Source organism: Betta splendens, chromosome 12, assembly GCF_900634795.4.
Source record: "Betta splendens chromosome 12, fBetSpl5.4, whole genome shotgun sequence".
NCBI classification, from domain to species: domain Eukaryota; kingdom Metazoa; phylum Chordata; class Actinopteri; order Anabantiformes; family Osphronemidae; genus Betta; species Betta splendens.
In genome coordinates this window covers 3,295,370-3,315,220 of record NC_040892.2, presented here as the reverse complement: position 1 = coordinate 3,315,220, position 19,851 = coordinate 3,295,370, and the positions used below count along the sequence as shown (strand labels likewise).

The following is a 19,851-nucleotide window of genomic DNA, read 5'->3' as shown; positions in this document are numbered from 1 at the left end:
AGACACAATAATGATTAAGATATAAAGGCCGGGCAGTTTGGGTGACAACAACATATTACAAACTCTCAATACGGCTTTTCACTGAAATGCCACAGTGTCTTGAAGCTCCAAACACTTTCTTTTAATTGAGTCCTCATAAACTGTGAATAATAAAACGGCCTGTGAGACGTTTCCTGGCTCCGTCACCGTCTTGGGCGAGCGCTCGAATTAATCACCGCGCGGGCCTCGCCTGCATTAGAAAGCCGAGCCGCGGAGTCGGTCTGGAGGGGAGAATGTAGAACTAAGTGCGGCATAATTCCTCCTACGTTATTCTGGCAATAACGTGTTGCGAAACAAGACAAATGAGCTTCTCCTGTAAACAACAAGAAAAGAACGAAGGATCATTACACCGGCGGCTCTAATCTGGAGCATCAGCTTCCCTATTGACAGATTTAAGGGATTGGGGTCATTGTGTTGGGGGATTAATGTGCATTAGTGGACCCTCTGCCTGGCACACTCCTCATAATGCAGGCTGGAAGGGCTTTTTTCCACGAGGGTGCTCACCGGAGGTTGGCCCCGCGGTCACGGAGGGGCGCAGGTGTTTGTGGGAAGCTGTGGCCGCAAATGAGAAAAAAACGCCACATCCAGAGACCGCGAGGTCTCTTTACTGCACTGTGCGGTTTAAAAGGAGACCCTAAAAAACAAGCGGGCCGCCGTCAGACAGAGACTCACCCGCATGATGAAAAGGAAGATGCGGGAGCGGACTCAAACTGCGTGGCAGCTCGTTAAGACAAAGCGCCTCGCGTGTCCCGGTGCATCACGGGGAAACGTCAGCACCTTCACGACGACGGGGAGCGAAGGCGGAGGAGAGGCTGTTTGTGTTAATGAGACAGATGGAGGAAAACGGCTTCGTCAGAGCGCGAGAGGAAGCGCGTGCGTCCGCGTAGACAGCAGGTAAGTGACGGTTAATCACAGCGGCGCTCGTTTATTTGTGTTAGACGAGAGCACGCGACACTTATATGCTTACGGGGGGGGGGGGGGGGGGGGGGGCTGATGACAGTGACTCATCCCCAACCTGAAATTATCACGGTTAGAAAGCAGTTTTGTTACTTGGAGAAGAAAAAAAAACATTTTTGTGCTAAACTACACTCAAGACGAGAATTATTAGAATTATTCTGAGTTCGGGTCCGTGTTTAGTCCTGATGAGACCAGATTTCTTATAAAGAAGAGTTAAAGTCGGAGTGTTTCGTGCAGCTCTGTCTCTACAGTACAGCCGCTCCCAACTTTATGTTGGTGTTTACGTTTTTGTTTTCTGTTTAGTTTTATGGGGAAGAATAAAAGGAAGGAAAATGTCTTTGTCTTTCTCCAAACTCTAACTCTGAATAAATGCGCACAGCATCACCAGTAAGTGACTTACGAGCTCTTTATAGGTGCTGCTTATTAAGATATTAATGTCAGGTTATGCAAATGACACAGTTTAAAGATAACGTTTGGAAAAAATGATCCAACTCTTGTCATTGGAGATGATGCATCTGTGGCCACACACGTGTGTGGAGTCTCACCTCCTGCTGCTGTAATCAGAATTTACCTGCTTGCGTCGCTAACGCGCCGCAGACACGGCGAAAGCCGCTTTGCGTCCGCTCATTAAGTAAACACAGCTGTTGCTGTTTGGGCCCGTTTTTATGACACACAAGTCACAGCCAGAAATAATAGTCGCGGCACCTTCAAGAAAAAGGGAACGATGGGGCCGCGCAGCGAGGCTGACAAACCATGGCAACATTAAAGGTGTTTGTAATGGAATAGTTGTATTCATCCCTGAGATAGCTGCAGGCGTCCGTCTGCAAACGCAGTTACTGTTCCACCTCATTTCAGATCTGACGAGCAGGGAGTGTGTGTGTGTGTGTGTGTGTGTGTGTGTGTGTGTGTGTGTGTGTCACACGTAGATGCTTCAAATGCTCCTTTTTGTTCAGCTGATGCACATTTCCAGCAGGTATCACTGTTTGCTTTAGAACGTCCCCTAGAAATGCGCTCCTCCATCCATTGACTCCGTGCGAAGCGTCATTTCCCCCGTTTGCTGCTCGCCTCCGTCGCGTCCCCCCTCCCCGGTTTCACGCTCTACACACACTGCATTCATCTCCCACCCTTAAACAGAGGCCCGTCTCGCTGCTCTCCTCCACCTCCTTCCCGTCTCTGCTCACACCTGCCACTCTCCAAGAATCCGCATGATATTCGCTTCCCCCTCAAGTGTTCTGCTGACACCGAGCTTTATGCCGTCTCATCAATATCTCTGCTATGGAGAAACACGGGGGAAACTGCAGGAACTGCAACATTTAGGATTAATGCCAAGCGGAATCTTTGTATTGATCTTCGATCGTGGTTTGTCTGAATTCCACAGAGGAAATGTATTTAGCAGACGTTTTGAGCAGTTGATGAAATAAAACACATACATATTGTTTTGGTGGATGATAGATGTTCATTTAATCTACTATGGTTTCACACAGAGCTAAAACACCTGTTATGTACAAGTTACTGTTTGGCTGCAGAATCATCCAAAGAAGTGCATATATTTCACACATATTTAAACATTATGCGTCGGAGCTCGTTGGGCGCCGCTAACCAGAGGCGTGAATGTATAAAGTTGATTTGTAGGTGCGCTCGTTCTTCTCGCTCGCGGTTTATCTCTGCCACGTTCGGCTGGAGGCTAATATATGTTAATTGTTCCACGGCACTAAACTTGTTTTATCCAGGCCAAGAAGAGAGGACGATTCTATTTAGATAGAACTGCTTTGTTTACTGCGCCATGAATTCCTAACGTTGGGCGTCATTCCTCCACAGGACGCAGGCGGAGCGGCCGCACCTGGAACAGGGAGCGTGTGCAGTAACCACTGGCTGCACGGAGACGCTAGCGCCCCATTGATTCACATTAATCAACTTGCTTTGAACCAAACACACAAACTGGGTGACGTGGGCGTTTTGGGACCCAGTTTCCACCAGCATCCGCGCTGAAGCTCCATTTGTTCCAGCGGAGGGTCGAGCTCTGGGCCCGTTTTTGGGGCCCGACCCCCAATTCACGCACGTTCCAGCTCTTTTCTGATGATGACAGGCTGATTCCTGACTCCGTGAACAGTATTAGGAAACAAGCAGCGAGGCATCCCAGTGATGAACAGCATTTTAGCATTTCGCAGGAAACCCCGAAGATTGCGACGTTGTACTTTTCATTTGTACAATAAAAGTGGAGCGAACAAAAAGCCCACGTGTTGATCCGCACCCCGTCGCCGACGGCTTCACATCACCGGGAAGACAGCGTCATTTCACGGGACACGGGACTCGGAGTGTCACCGTCGCGGCGCTTAGCGTCGGTTGTGCTGATCGAGCGGCGCGGTGCAGGTTGACTCCAACAGCCGCCTGATGCGTGCGTCACTATCAAACGCCGCTGCTCCGGCTTCGGGAGCACGGGCATGTAATTACATTGTGTTGTATGAAAAATGAAGTAAGGCTGGAGGAGAGGGGAACAGAAAGTCATTACCTTCGTGGTGACGGCGCACCGGCCTTTGATGCCGCAGCCGCTCTGCACCTTTTGATGTCAAATTGGAGATCTGAGGATCATTTATTCATGATCCTACATCTCTAATGCTCACCGGCTGCCTAAGTTGTTTGTAGTGCTCGCCTCCGGCGTGCTTCATGCTCAAATTGCTCCAGAATCATGCCTTTTATCAGCCTTTGTTTCAGGTTCGTTTGGCCGCCAGTCGTCACGTTCCCTCCTTCCGTCGCCTCCTTTCCGCCGTCACTGATCGCGGTCTTCGTCTGAGACGGAGAGCGAGTCAAGTGTGTGTGTGTTCGCACGCCCGATTTGAGTTAGTCACGAACGGCACAGAGACAACATTAGTCTGATGTGTGCTCAATTAAAGGAGCATTTGCTGCTGTAAAAGCTGGGCTCATGATGGATGATCTCATGCAGTCATGTCCATCACCTCATCATGCCTGACCTTATCACAGCTCCGTCTCAAGCCTGGACTCAATTATTGCACTCCAGTCCACGGCCACCGAGGCCTCTACACATCATCTGCATCCTTTAGTGACATCATCAACTGCACGCGATGTCGTCGTCAAGGTTTTTGCAATTCATTTTTCTAAAATCGTTTGACATATTGTAGCGTTTCACTGACTGGTGAACCGCCGCCCATCGTTGCTTCTGAGCGACTCCCTGAGAAGACGAGACGACTACTGTACCTGCTCAAATAAAGGCAGTCAGACTTGATAGAGATCCTCACGACTTATCAAAGCGCCGGTGATGCAGAGACCGTCGTCGTCTCCCCCACAGATGAATGACAGTTAGCAGAGGCGTTTTATACTGTCCCTACGCAGAAACACACATTTTTTATTCACCTGATGTTGTAGAAATGTCTCATCAGCGGCAGGTCTTCTTTAGGTAGATGCAAAATACATCAACATTTTTGATCTTTTCCACCCAGCCCTGTAAAATCTGAAGGTACAATGTCAGATTTTAATGTGCAAAGGTGGTTTAGGGCTTCATTCTAGACCTTTTAATGAGGAGGCAGAGCAGCTCATTTACCACAGGATTATAATAGCAAATCATACCTTCCTCTTCTGTGTAAGAGGTCTGTCGCTGTAGGTCCTTGTTCAGCACACAATTAGAGAGGTTGTTTAGTATAAACTGATCTTTCCCCGTGCAACAGTCTAAGGAGAAACAGGCTTCCATGATGTGTCAGTATGTTCTTTAATCCTCTGGGATTCATAATGAAACATGACAAGAAGGAGCAGCTTGTCTCTGTGACGGGTGACAGAAACCCCGTCGACGACTTCTCTTGCTGAAAACACAAGGTTCACATATTGAGATCAAACAGCTGCGAACACAGAAAACGACAGCTTTTAATTGCTGCTCTTCTCCACAGCGTCAGCAGCGTTGCTCTGCAGCAGCCGCGTCCCCTCATTCGCTGAACCTACGAAACGTGGCAGCGAACAGCGATCTCGATTTCACACTGGGTTTTGAGTTGGAGCTACGGCGGCTCGGTCCTAGTTGTTCCCCGTGGATCAAAATGTCAACGAAACGCTCAGAATATCACTGCGCCTCTGAATTTGTAAAGGCTCTGTCTAGGATTTTGAAACTGTGACATCAGAGTAGGTGGAAGTCAAATCCTCTTGTATGGCGTGATTTCTAACCCCGGCATACATTTGTTTTTCATATTTGTGCGTTCGTGTGTGCAATCTGAAAGAAAACACACAGGATCTTCTCCTGAGCCTCGGGATCTGTTTTGAATCTTAGCAACCGTTTTCAGTACGAACATAAGCAGCTTCTGATTACGTATGATGTGTCTGGCAATCATGCAAAAGGATAATCACTCCCACAGTCAGAAAAATCCCATCACAAACAAATAAAGGCACATTAAAGTCATTAGGAACTATTGTCTATCGTTTAGTCCTGTTTTTTAATGCTGCCATATTGTTTAATGTCTTTGTTCACCACTCAAGTCACTCAGAAGAGAACAGCTGCTTGTCTTCATCCAACAAACCCGCCGTGCACTGACCTGTGAGGCTCCAGCATCAGGGGGGATGGTGGGTGATGGGGGGGGGCTCCTGCGGTGTCCCCCACACGCTCATCACTAAGGCAGGCATGCGCCGCGCTGGAAGACGGATGGTGTGAAGCCGCTTTGTCTCGCAGCCAAGAGGAAGATGCAGAGATGTGGCAGGAAATGAACAGAAAACACGGGAAAGCTGGAAAAAAGAAAGTAAACAGATGATTCCCTGAATCCAGAGGCCTCCCACTGAAACATGAGCTTGTACGACGGGCTGAAAGGTTGTGCCATCATTTATTTATTGTGCTATTTTATAATTTTTCTTTTGAAAATAGTTAGCGAGGACCCGTCTCCACCTGCGCTACAGAGCGCTGACCATCAGTAACCATCATTTGAACTGTTGCCAGGTTAAAAGCTGCCTTCGCTCGGCCACCGTGCGGCTCCTGATTCATTTTACCATTAGGCCGCGTACAGTAGCACTTTGGGCCTCACTCACTTCATCATGCTCTCGTTTGTGCAGAAGCAAAAGGGCATTTCTCAGCCGCCGCTTCCTTCCAGGCTGTTGGTGAAACGGCACCGGAATTATTTCCACATTTAACACTTTTAATTGAGCTGCCAGGCGCTCCAGCCACCGCCCCCCCCCTCGGCTGCTGCATGCACTCGCTCTAAGTCATCCCTTTTTATTCCAGGTCTATCTGCGGGTTTGTGAAGCCTTCGCTGTGGAGGCCAAACGTCTGGCTGCCTGCTGTAATAGGGTTAATTGAATCAGTTATCTATTTACACTTTGCCCTCAATTACAGACTTCATCAAATGCTGAGTCACTGTGGAAGACAACTGGCACCGTAAAACCCCAAACTACTGCCTTCAAACCACATCTACAGTTTTTACTAAAGTACAGATTTAAATAGGAGTCATAAAAGCATCTTATTAATTATTACTTCTTAATGAATCCAGATGTCATCATAAGAATGTCCCACGGGGCTTAAAGCTGCAGCGCCAGCGGGATCAGCGTGCCCAGTTCACTGACAGAGAGGCAAAGGCGCCGTGACAGTGTTTGTCAGGGCAGCAAATAAATGTTTGATTGGGCGAGTGGGTGCAAAGAATGGAAGCGCACAGGCAGACAGGCTGACACCACCCAGATAATGGAGCTGCCAGGCCTTCCCCCAAATTACATCCAGCCTCACCACAACCCAATCACAGGGAAACACCTCCACGTCAGCACATGTAGATATAGATCCCCGAACGGACACGCAGCTGTCACACACACGCGGCTTTTGGATTGAGGCCTTCAGGTAACGGATGCTTGACAGTGGGACAGGCAGTGGGAGGGAAGGCGTGAGTGGGGCCGAATGTGTGCAGGAAGAGGATTGGTTGATTAAAGGCTGAGGCAAAGGGCATCGCTGGAAATCCACCTCTCTGTCTCCGTGTGCTGGTAATCTCCTCTGTGAGTCCTCGAAGCAGGCTGTAATTTGATCAGTCAGACGGCTGAGAAGTGAAAATAGGCCTGACGGTGCGGGGGCCTCCCAACCTCTGGCACCATCATTGCATTTTTCCCGTTTTACAGTACATTTAATATGGAGCCACTTTCTTTGTGGCTTCCTACCGACATGCGAACACTTTGTGTTGCCAGAAATAAGGGCACCGTGGTTTGACGCGACAGGATGAGAGGAAAAGTGCAGGTTGTCCTCTTCTGGACCGACGCCTGGCGTCGTTGATCAGCAATTTATATCAACTCTTCTGATAGACTCCAATCACAACTGTGGGTCAAGGCAGAGAACAATACAAAATAAAAAAAATATATGAAAGCAATCATTACATGCAGCCTGAGCTCCAACCAAGTGGCCACAGCCACCAGAAAAATGAAGAAGCTTCAAAGGCCTGTTGCAGTGGCCTTGCATCAGATTGCATAATATTGTCCAGAGTTTCCAGTAACAATTGTTCCAACCTGTGGCATCGGTATTAAGGACCACGGCATGTGCACAACAGCAAAGCCTGTAACGTCACCCAGCTCCGCAGCGCGTCTCCAGGTTGAGTCGCTTCTGTAGCCATAGTAACCGCTGCCTGTTTATTAGCATACCGGCAAAGAGCAAAATGAAAATGTCAAGGTTTGAGGAGAAATGACGAAAACACTGGATTCAAATGCTCACACGTACAGTGAAGGCAGCACGCGGATAGCATGCAGTTTGCTACTGAGGCTTACACACATTTCCTAAAAGTAGTAACTGCAAAAGTGAAAAAAAATATTCTGTAGATCTTTCTAAGATTACTCTTATCTGTGAGTCTACACAGACGTACACCCGCACACACAAAAACATTTGGCGCTCGTCTTCTTTCATCCTCGTTACCTTCTGGCGGTTTTACTTAATTGTTTTGTTCTTAATTTGTTAGAAACCTGTCTGAAGTGCTCAGAGTTGACTGTAGTTTAATTAGTAGCAGATGCAGAGATATTTATGTCAACACAATGTCAAACACTCAAATGCAGCTTATGTTGTGCATTGATAACAAACCCAACACATGGCGACGGAACAGAACGCAACGCAAAGCAAGCAGCTCGACTAAATATTCTAAAATAGTTCATTTCTAATTAACAGATGGCGGCAAAAAAGTGGCTATTATCAGAATTGAGAAAATACAAAGATGAAAGGAAGAGCAGCACTAATGTGGCGCCAGGTGCCAGCTGTCATAACCGTGCAGGTCCAGTGTGATCTGAGAGACAATGTCACAGCATCACTTCATAATAATCACATTATTACACCACTGGGCTAAAAATAAACCATTAGAGAATCAGAGACAGGTGTCAGTACTGTTCCAAGCACACTTCAAAATTTTATGTCAACTGTTACATTTAGGATTTTCTAAACAATGTGAACAACATCCTAAATCTGCAGACGGGCCTGGTTTTATGGAGACTGATCATTCTTCCCTAAATCCTTTTTGCAGAATCATTCATCTCACAAGGTTGTGAGGATGTGCGTGCGTCTGTGCAAAGGCAGGACCGCCGGGCCTGAGCCGGTCCCGTGGTGAATTCACAGTGTTTGACAGCGTGAGCTGCTGACCCGAAAAGCCACGCTTCGCCCTCAGCAGCATCTCATCACTGGCAAATAATACTTTTCAAATCCATTATGTGTCCGGTTACACCTGAAAGTCGGCTGTTGGGGAGTCGGGCAACGTCAGATCCGTCTTCTTTAAAGGCTCTCGCCACATTGAGAGGCCGATACAGTGGAAGCGTCATAAACTGTGCACATTCTGGAGAATGAGTCAAGTGCTCTTCATTTTATAGCTTGTCTCATGCAGCCTGATAGAGAAAGGATGAACAGAAACTATAAACTGTATATGGCAAATACTATACTGGCTGTTTTATTAACGGTAACTTAAAAAGGAAAAAACATTAAGGACGACAGTGGCATCAACCTGATGAAGTATGACGTCAAAGCAAGTGACAACTGTCCAACGTTTCTCCTCTGCAGATCCCTTTTCCTACAATAAAACTGTCTCCCACCCTGGTCTGTCCACATAGTGCTGGGCAAAACAAAGAAACAAGCAAGCAAGCCATCATTATCACTTCAGGGGTCCAGAACACACACACACACACACACACACACACACACACACACACACACACACACCAGGACGCAGGAAGACACAGACCTAAAAACAAAAATACCACTGGAGATTAAAAGAAAAAAAAGAGAGAAGTGCTTTTCGGAGGAGACTAAATGTGTTGCTCTCTGTTCAGAGGGAGGGGGTCTGTTAACAGCTCCGTCCCCATAAGACCATCACTACAGAGGCTTCAAATGATCAACTGGAAAAGGCCTAAAAGCTCCGGTCTGCTTCCCTTAAAAGAAGTAATAATTATTATAGCACCAGTGGATTTTTCACTTTTAGTCATTGTTGGGTCGGGTTCTGGGTTTCGCTCGCTGCCCACCTCATCAACAGAGAGCAGTGTTTCAGCAGAATACAGAACCGGCTCACCTTCGCGTCTGCTTTAATGGCATCAGCTTTACCCATAAATCACACGGACGCAGCGCCATTGTCCTGGTTTTATCGACACACACCTGGTGACGGGCACGCGTGCAACGGGCCAGCGTGAACAGAGAGTCAGAGGTCCGGTCCTGGACCCGCACGCCTCCTGCACCCATTCACAACAGCCATTGTTTGCAGAACGAACCGGGCTTTACAATAACGAATAGACCGAGCCACATTCTTCTCATTCAGCCATGTTCTGTGTTGAATTAGGGCTGATGCAGCCTGTTGTGAGGAACAGTCATGTTGGTCAGTTGATCGGTCCTTCAAAAAAAAAAAAAAAAAAAGAGGAGCAGGAGACATATTTTGGTGGGATGTGTCACACACATCATCTACTACATTTGCACTATAGTATATTTTGAAATAGCCGTGTATTGTGTCAGATTTCTTGCCGACAGACCCGGAGTGGATGTTTTCCTTTTCTATTTTTGTTTCCAGCCTGCTAGAGGTTCCCAGGCTCCTGTTTGAGGATGTTTTCCAGGGCATCAGCGAACCCGCACTGCAGCACAGGGAGCATTGTAATTCCTGGCCGCTTGGAATTATACGATCCACCGTGTCGGTTCGAGAGTCATCACAGCGGTGACAGATACGGCCCGGGCTGACGGGTTGACAGGGGACATCAGTACTGTAAATCGTGACGCTCGCCCCGGAGGACGGGGAAAAGGAATGGCTGGCGCCGCAGATCGCTGGCACGGCCGCGGAAGGCGAATTTGTGAAACGGGATAACTAGTGATGTATCGGCACAGTGAATGTCAGCGGGGATGGTTTGTGTTGGTGACAGGGCTCCGTTCCATTATAGCTGACAGGAGCTGTCACTTAGTGGGTGTAGGCCGAGAGTTCCCCGTGTCAGCAAGAAGACTACCTGGCAGTTCAATGTGGAGGACACAGGCAGGAGTCTAAAGGGGTTACGGCTGAGGAGTGAGAGGCAGCAGCATGAAGCGGCCGGGCTCTCAGAGGAGCAGAGCTCCGGTGGGATGAGAAAGACCAGCGAGGATGTTGGACTTGTGCAACGGAAGAAGAGAGACCATCGTTTTGTCGTTATTATTCTATTGATGTGCGGCGCAGACGGGCCGGCGGTGACGACGATGGACAGAAGAGAGAGCGGGCGCTTCAGTGGGGGCAAGGGGAGACGCGAGGAGACGCGAGGAGACGCGAGGAGACGCGAGGGCCGGGTCACGGGAGCAACAGGAGGAGCGGTGGGACTTTGTCTTCAGAGAGGATCCGTCTGTGAGGTGACAGGAAGACATGATGCGAGCTCTGCGACGGTGCCCGACAGTCGGCCCGAGGCTCAGACTGTAAGAAAACACACTGAACATATGTTATAGGTGAATATTAATCTAGATAAAACATCCCTCTTGCCGCTTCCTTGTTATCAGGACATCTCTCTAAAGCACTGGGCTGTTGGCTGTAATTAGGATGCAAATTATATCTCAGCAGATTCATCGGTACAGTACTGTAAGTGGGCAAGACAAATAGCAGAGGAAATGCCACATTAACATGTAATAAGACTGAACTAAGTAATCTTTAATTAGGTTGCCCTTTGAGAAAGAGGAGCACGTCTGTGATCCTGTGAAAAAGACTAATTGTCTGAGGCGCCTTCGAGCTTCACAGCTCTGGTTCACTTGGCCCAGGACCTCTGTCAGCAGAAACACTGCTCCCAAGTATCACTATATTTATATATAAAGGCGATGAGAATGTTTGTTAGTCCGTCTCGCTGCTTTTACTCCACTGGTTGTGAACTTGACCTCTGTATCGCCAGTGTCCTCCTGCAGATAAAGGAACCTGGACAGACTGAAGGGAAGAACTCAGCAGCCAATGAATCACACGGCAGCATAAAATAAGAGTTAGCATTGGTTTTAATTAGTCCAGCAGCCAATTGTAGAACACATATAAAAGGAGCGATGGTGATGTTTGACAAAAGGACTGAAGAGGTCAGATTTGGCCTTTTATTACAGTTTATCACTTCAATCACAGTCATGGGATTCAAACGCCACACAGGTATTTCATAAATTAAGTGTGTGATTCCACCTAATTCACGGCATACGAGCTATAAACAGACTGATTTGTAAAGGAACTAATTGAGTCGTCCATTATTAATGTGATTGTCTATTGATACTCTTGATGGTGAGCAGCGCCGCTGCTAGAAGGAACGGGGGTCTAAACAGCAACTTAGAGAAAAACCAAAGGAGGGAAACTTACTGAACTTCTTAAACAATATGAAAACATTAAAACCAAAGCCAAAAACTCAGCTTCATTTTGCAGTAATACTAAACTTCCACGTCTCCAGAGGTATTAATTATCTACACGCTTCCATCTCAGGTCCCGGATCAGACACACATGCCTCCTGTTTAATATCGTCATGCATGGATCTGGGTTCTGGAGACGCAACGGAACTAAGGAAACCAAACTAGAACATAACCAAACGTCACTTTTACAAAATGTTACTATACATAGAATACTTCCAACTCATACTCTGCATTTATATACAATATAAAACAGCTGTAACTCTTCTGTCCTAGAATGTTAATCGCTGACGACTAAAAAAAACATATACGACATTAAAACAGGATGATTTAAAGAGGAAACTAAAGTAGTACGCGTGGTTCGCTGAAAGGAAAGTGAATCAAAGACAAACGACATTTAAGTTAAACAACAATATCAAGCTCACATTCTCGCCTTTGTAACTATGTCGTGGCAAATCTTGCCGAGCTGTGGTCCATTACGCGACACTTTCCGAGCATAGTCATGTCCCGGTACGCTGAGGTACAGTTCAGGAGCAGCCTCGGCTCGCTGCCCGCACTCGTCGGCTCCCCTGTCCTCCCTTCAACCCTCGTTCTCCTCCTGTGTGAAGGCATTCAGGTGAGTTTCTCTTTAGTTCTGTGAAAATGCCCCGGGGCTCCTCAAGCAATGTTCTTAATCGCGTTCTCGTTCAGCTTTTCCATGTAGTTCCTAAGATCCTTTGAGTCCCCGAGCTCAATGTCTGGACATACCCATTTTATCTCGCTGGTCTGAACGAGTGCTAATGGGCTGAGCACGGGGCATCCATTACTGGACTTGACCTTGGAAAAAGTGGTGAACTTCACCCTTTTTCTCTTGGTGGTGGGCGAGTTGAGCGCTGCACTCGAGCTGCATCCTCCCACACCGGCGCCGCCCCGCTGGACGCCCCCGTTTAAAAGCTGGCTGCCCTCCTCCAGCGCGCCCCCCAGCTCGTCCTGCTGCTGCTGCAGGCACAGTCCCTCCTCCTGGCCCAGCCACACCCAGTCATGGGCGTGAGGCATGGCCTCCGGGGCCTCCATGGACAGCTGTTTGCTACGGTACTTATATGCATAGGAGATGCAGTTAATGAGGAACACCAGGATGGCCAGGCAGAAGACCCCCAGCAAAGCATACATACCGATCTCCAGGTCCGTCAGGCCGCGGCGCGACGGCAACAAGTCCTCATCAGAACTGCGGCTGCGCGGCAGCTCGGCCTGATCGGGGTATTCGGAGAACTCATTCGGGGCCCTCGCTCCGCTATCCGCAGACAGACGCCCCCCGCTGGGCCTCAGCGGGGCGCTGCCCCGAATGGTGGTGGCGCCGCGGTTGGTCAACCCAGTCTCCAAGTCCGAGATGGAGCCCCCGTAATACGGCGAGTGCGGCCGCGTCCGCCGGCCCCCCGCCTGCCTGTACGGCTCCTCCGGCGGGCCGAGCCGCACCTGGATGTTGGCCGTGCCGGTGGCCAGAACCGCGCGCCGCTGGCCCTTCTGGCACGCGTCCGACGGACTCATCTCCACGCGCACCAGCGAGCCCTGGCCCTCGCCCTTGGCGACGATAACGGGCCACTTCCACGCCGCGCTGCGCTGCACCTCCACCACCTGTCCATTCAAGGAGGTGGCCGTCAGGGTGAAATGAGCAGGGTTGAAGTTGTCCAGGGGCGTCATGGAGCCGTCGCTGAACTGAAGCCAAGCGCTGATGAGGGACTCCTGCGACAGCGAGAAAGTAGAGCGGTCACTGAGGAGCTAAAGGACACTGAATTTCTACCTGAATTGCAAGGATGACAATAAAACAGCAGGAAGGCTGAATGCAGCACAAACTATTCTACACCAGTATTCTCCCTCGCAGGAGTGAGGCACTGGCTGTATTCGGCTGTAATTGCATTTACCATACAACACACATCTCATTCACTGGATGGATACAGTATGCAAATAAAACAGATGGCATCACTAGAGCAAAGTGGATTCCATGCACACCACATATAAATATGAAAGCCATGAACCTGCAATCTAGGCACAGGTACCTGTGTAATACAGTAACGATTTCATTTTCTTATAGTATACAAATACTAATTAAAATACTTTGAGATATTTCCCAGAGTCGACTCATACCTGCTTCAGCGATTCGATAACTTCCTGCGTGGTAGCCGTGGCAACGATGGCCCTGTTGCTCCCGGGGCTGAGTTGCAAGGACAGCGAGAGTCCAGACACCAACTGCACCCCCAGCTCTGTCACGCTCACTTTATCATCCAGCACCCTGACGCTCCTCTCCGCCAGGACGGAGGCCGTCAGCGGGGACAGCACCTGCAACACAAGCCAAGGATCGCTGGTCACGCCGTCCGTGAAGTCATGCAAACCAGGAGGGACTTCTAATTTACTGGTAGTCACGCTGGTGACAACTAGATTATGTCTGACATCATCCAGTCCTGACGCCCTGTCAGGGCTCTCGGTGTCGTTTTGTATTGGTAAAAAACAAAGCCCTCTATGTGCAACCAAGCTAATTGCACATGATCTGCATCCTGAACTGTGCATTCAGTAATGGGAAGCACATTTCAGGAACCACATACTGTAGCCAGACTAAATGTGATTATATAAGCACAAAGGAAAAGGCTCTTAAACATATAATCTCCGCCCTATTAACACCACATCCTCCACCTCCGAGTTGCCAGAGGTGTAAGCATGTAAATTGTTGTGATACTGTTGAGAGACGAGAATCCCCGCCATCCGTTCCAATTAGGGCTCCAGTCGCTTCCCGGCCGCCCCCTCACCGCTGCGTTCACCAGCCGTAATGATCAGTCAGCGCCAATCACAGCCTCATTTGTACAGAGCCGTTCCCTCTGCTTCTCGTTTTGTTTTTCCCCTTCTCGCCCTCCTCACACAGACATCTTTGAATGTTAAACATAACTAACATGAGAGTAGTCTTAACATGTGAAAAGTGGATGGAAGGTGAACAGGTAGAATTGGGGGAAAGCTATGAATATGGGCAACAGAAACAGATTCATATACATAAAAATGTAACTTCTAAGAGTTACAAAGTTTCTACTTGGAATTAGCTCAGATGTAGAACACAGTAGACAGACCTCTCCACAAGATGTCAGGAGTGTTTTTGGCATCCCATAATCAGGACTCCTCTTAACCCTAACCCCAGTAACCACTGTTGGGGCTTCCCGTCGGGGAAGCCCCAACAGTGGTTACGTCCCGCCTCTTTCCTTGGATTCTTCGTCTGTGGCCTACATTCACGCTCGTGACTTCCTCCCAGCAGACGTCTAGACACGCGACCCCCTCTCACACCGGCTCCGTCTCCAGGCAGCCATCGAAGGCCCCTTTCAGGCCCCCGCCCCTCATGTTTGAAGCGCTCTGATGCTTGTGTAAGTTTTATCTAAATTTCTGAAAACCTTCACCTGCCTGACCCCAGAAAATCCCATTTGCACCTTTTGCCAGTGTGGCGCCGCCGGCAGCGCTACACACAGTCCACTATTGTCCAGTCGGTATCTCTGTGGCTCGTCACTCTGACACTTCTGCAAAGGTTAATAGCAAAATGTGTTTTGCATTCAGGTGTCCTGCCTCTAACGTGAGAATCCTTAAAAAGGATTCATTCCTCTCTCCTGAGACACTGTTGAGGATGAAGCCCAGTATATTAATGATCAGACCACCTACTGTACCATGCTGAGGCCACGATGGAAGCCCAAGGTCTCCAACTGAGAAATTCTACATTTTTTTATTACTTTAAATACATGGATCCAAATGAAGCTGCTAATGCGTTGTGTATTTAAAGTCCTGAGGCACTTGGGCACTGGTCGCACGACAGACTTGACTGCCTTCGCCTTTTATTGAAGGACCTCTCAAACCTTTAAATCGCTTTTCCTCTTCTGACTCATGAACCTTGAAAGCAGCTGTTTGTGTCTAGATTCGGAGCAAGTTTAAACATTTTGGAAAAACAAACTAAATAAAATATAATATTCTGTCAGCGTCTGCGTTGACATGCTTTGTCCTAAATGAGCGGCATGTTCTCGTTCACACTTCTCATTATTTAACCTTTCCACAGGGCACCTGAGCAGCATATCAAAGACATTACTGACACCTCGGGTGATAATTATTGATTACGCAGGACAAACACTCGCTTTCAAACGGCGTCTGCCTTAAGTGTTACAATTAACCTCCATGTTCAGCAATGCAATTTGCATTTGAGGCAAGATCCACTTCCTTGTACTGTAGGTAGCAGCAATTACGGTCCATTAAGCGGCAGCTACAGAGCAGGCAGCTTCCACAGGGACGCACCCCAAAAGCACCGTCGGAGCCAGGAGGAGGTTGTGTGTGAGTTTGGACTTAAACGAGGCTGAATTGAACTAAGGGCACGAGTCAGGTTTATATGCTCTTTTATCACATTAGCCACATTATTTGGGAGGAAGTTAGAAATAGAAAGGAGTGATGAATGGAGATGGAGCCGTTGGAGGAACTAACACTGAGATGCTTGAGGAACGTGTTTGTTTTTGTCTTTTCCTCATCTTATTAGTGACACAGTCCTGAGTCAGCGTGAAGCTACAATTTAACTTCAACTTGTCAGAATTAAGACAAATCACTCTGAACTCTGCCAAGTTCTACAATGCATATAAATGTAACTGCTGTTCTGATAGTGGGAAAGTTAAGCACTGAGGGCAATAGTCTGAGCTCAACAAACCACCACCACAACCTACAGCTTCAAACACCAGTCAGTGAGAGTGACCTCAGCTGATCGGGACTGGATCTACATCAGGCTGCAGCATTTAAGCAAGTGTTGGTGCATTTTCAGGCCGGCGTCTGTAGGAGCTGTAGTTCAGCCTGAGATACGGCCTATAAAGCAGTCGCCCCTCAGACGTAAATCTGCCGCTAGATTACTTTGAACTCAACAGGTGATCAGAGATGGCTGCACACATCTATGCCTCCGACTTCCCCATTTCAAAGTCAAACATAATGCGAGGTGATCTGACATGTCTCCTCAGTCAGTTGTCTTTCCATTTAAACCATGCTCTGGCCAACGGTGAGAACGTCACACACACACACACACACACACACACACACACACACACACACACACACACACACACACACACACACACACACACACACACACACACACACACACACACACACACACATACACACACACACACACAGCAGATTAACATCCGCGCCCGCGTCGTCTGTGTTCTGCGCTGTGTTCTATCTTGTAAATGCCAGATTGATGCTGATTCGTGCAGCAGGAACGAGCACGTGTGCCGCCTTGAACAAGGACCTTGTTCTGGCATTAAACACATGTTGGGTTCGAGTTTGGGAGCCAGATCGCATCGGCGCGCGGTGAAGTCACGGGTCACTTTGTTTTAGACTCAAGTCTTTGTCGTTTTAAACTCGCCTGCTCCACATTCTTTGGACTTTCTATTTCTTTGCACTCTAAACATGCAAATGACCGGCTTAAAGCTACATTAATTACATTTTTAAGGTCACTCTGGGGCAGAAGTCGAACAACCTGGAAATAAACAGATTTACACAGTCGGTTGCTTGATAAAGTCGTTACGGTTTATGGATTTTTTCTCGTATCCTCCAGATACAGTCAAACATTAGCATTTATTCAGATTTAGATTTCTGCCTGACTGGTGAATAATAACGGTCGCTCTCCATTTGTATCTGTCTCAGCTAAAACCTAATGAAAACTCCGGGTTCTGCCGAGCCGCGTTCACCAGCTAGTCGTTAACTCTGAGAGCTAACATACAGAACACGGGGAGTCATCAGAGCATTTTTACGCTGTAAACACATGCCTGTTGCTGCAGGAAACAGCAGTGATCAGAGGGGAATTTGTGAGCTTTACAACCAAAACTGAGAGCCGCAAAAAAGAAAGGCAAAAAGTCTTTGTAGAGTTGCTAAATTGAGTTTCAAACCCCAGAGGCTTTAATGTGGTCTGGTTGTGCTCGCTGGTGGCTGCAAACCAGTTCCAACTCCAAGCGTTGATGCAGGAGCAGGAAACGTGGCAGCAGCACAGGTTTCTGTAGACATCTTGCACTCGTCGAGGTGCCAGCTCTGAATTCTTTGAGTGACATGACAAATGTTTGCTCCATCGCAAACGCAGCTTCTGTGTCTATAGGAGATTGTGTTGACTGGGCAGATGCGTCAGTCACTGTTGATTGGTTGGAGTAAAAAAAATAGCATGTGCAGGATGTCAGTCTAGATATGAGAAATCACACACACACACACACACACACACACACACACACACACACACACACACACACACACACACACACACACACACACACACACACCTGCAGCTGTGTGACTCCCGGGCTCAGGCCTATCACCACCTGGCCCTCCAGCAGCTGGGCAACCCTCGGGTCCTCCACTCGCAGAGAATCCTTGACCAGCTGCGTCACCTCCACCTGCCAGTCGCTGCCCAGCAGGAAGCTCTGCTGGGCCGCCGTGTCGTCCTCCGCCGACCCCCTGGGCTCCTCCGGATCCGCCACGAAGTGCGTGAGCACCCGCAGGGCCGTGCTCTGGTACTGGGGCACGCAGCCGCTCTCCGGCCTCCTGGAGGCTGCGCCGTCGTCGTCCTTGTCGTCGGCGACCCTCTCGTACCTGGAGGAGAGCGGCGAGAGAGGGCGGATGAATCAATATGGATGAGTGACTAATAACAGTGGGAAGTGGGAGCAGAACAAGTGATGCACCACTTGCTGGTTCTGGAGTAAAAGTGTTTAGAGATGTTCTCGGGAGTACGATACACTTAAAAGGTTACCGCCCGCTATAATTCTGCCTTTTCCTATCACCGCTCCACGTAATTCATTTTTCCTTATCACTATTAATGTGCACAGAGCAAAAGCCTCCGCTGTCAGCAGTCGTGCTGCAGGTTTGCCTGACCTCGTTAAAGCCGGACACTCCCCACGTCTTCAAGAATCCATTAAAAACAGCTCGCACAGACAAACTCGCCGCGGCTTCTCATTTTCTCTGAAAGGGCAGCTGATGTTCTGCCGTGCGCCTGCCATTTATTCGGCCCATGGCAAACACTGGGCGCGTGCGGCCGCCGCGGGAACCCGGCTTTGTGACAAGCGGAGGGAGAATCCGGCGGCCGAGGCGAGTTGGACTCATTTCCACTGGAATTTAAGTTTATACAGTCTTTTATCACATCAATGGATGGAGAAGGTGGAGGAACGACACTTTAATCCTGGGGAGGTGGAAAACATCCAACACAGGGAAAGGGCCTCAGAAATACTTGGCAGAATTAATTACCAGCCGGATGCGGGAGGAAAGTGCGCTGCACTTCCTGACGCGGAGCTGCACCAAGGGTCCCTCCTCTCAGACAAACCAGTAAACTTTACCGTGGACACAAACCGGGCCCTCGGCTACTTTGATAAACAACATTTTACAGAAATATATTATAGCTGTGCGGCGCCTGAAGTGAGCAGTGGGAGCTGCGCTGACAGGTAAAATGTGTCCTCCAGATACGGATCTGGTCTAAAGAAGCGCGTTGACAGTGAAGAGGAGCGGTGCGACGGCTGCCGGGCACGTTCATCACTCGCACACATCCCATATTCATTGTTGGTCTTTCCTTATCATCCTGGTACATTGGATCTATATTACTGTCCAGGATCTCATTTGTTGCCGCGCTCTTTATTTCATTTTTTCCCTGTAATCCGTTTTTCAGCTCAGCGCGCCCCGTCCTCCTCCTTTATCTCCCCCCTCTCACCTTTTACTCCCTCACCCCCTCTCGCCCGCCCGCCCGCCCCCCTCTCCGGCCGTCAGGTGGCTGGCGGGAGTGACACTGACAGTTTCCATTAGGTTTAATGAGGCATGGCCGGCCGGGCAGAAAAACGAGCTGACATGTTAGCATGCTGTGGCCCAATGGCTTGGCTCGGTTCCTAACATCCCCTCGCAGCGCCCTCCCCCCCCTCCCCCCTTGGCTTACTCCGCATCGGGGGAAGGGACAGCAATCTAAAACAAGGTGACATTTGTGGCTGGCAACAGAAACGCGGGGTCAGGTCATGTTTGTGGGAGTGAGTGACTGGTCAGCCAAGGCGCTGGCACACGCTGTAATGAGGCGG

The 19,851-nt window shown here is 48.9% G+C and overlaps 1 protein-coding gene across 1 annotated transcript in view; it reads right to left on the bottom strand.

The window, feature by feature from the left end:
* Positions 1–11,374: 11,374 nt before the first annotated feature.
* Positions 11,375–19,851, bottom strand: part of LOC114866639 (transmembrane protein 132C) — a 93,153-nt gene continuing 84,676 nt past the window's right edge. Inside the window, exons 8-10 of the mRNA XM_029168644.3 lie at positions 18,082–18,391; positions 13,901–14,092; positions 11,375–13,498 (exon numbers count right to left, since the gene is read on the bottom strand). Of these exons, the coding sequence (XP_029024477.1) occupies positions 12,437–13,498; positions 13,901–14,092; positions 18,082–18,391 (1,564 nt within the window). The 3' untranslated portion in view covers positions 11,375–12,436. The remainder of the gene's footprint in view (positions 13,499–13,900; positions 14,093–18,081; positions 18,392–19,851) is intronic.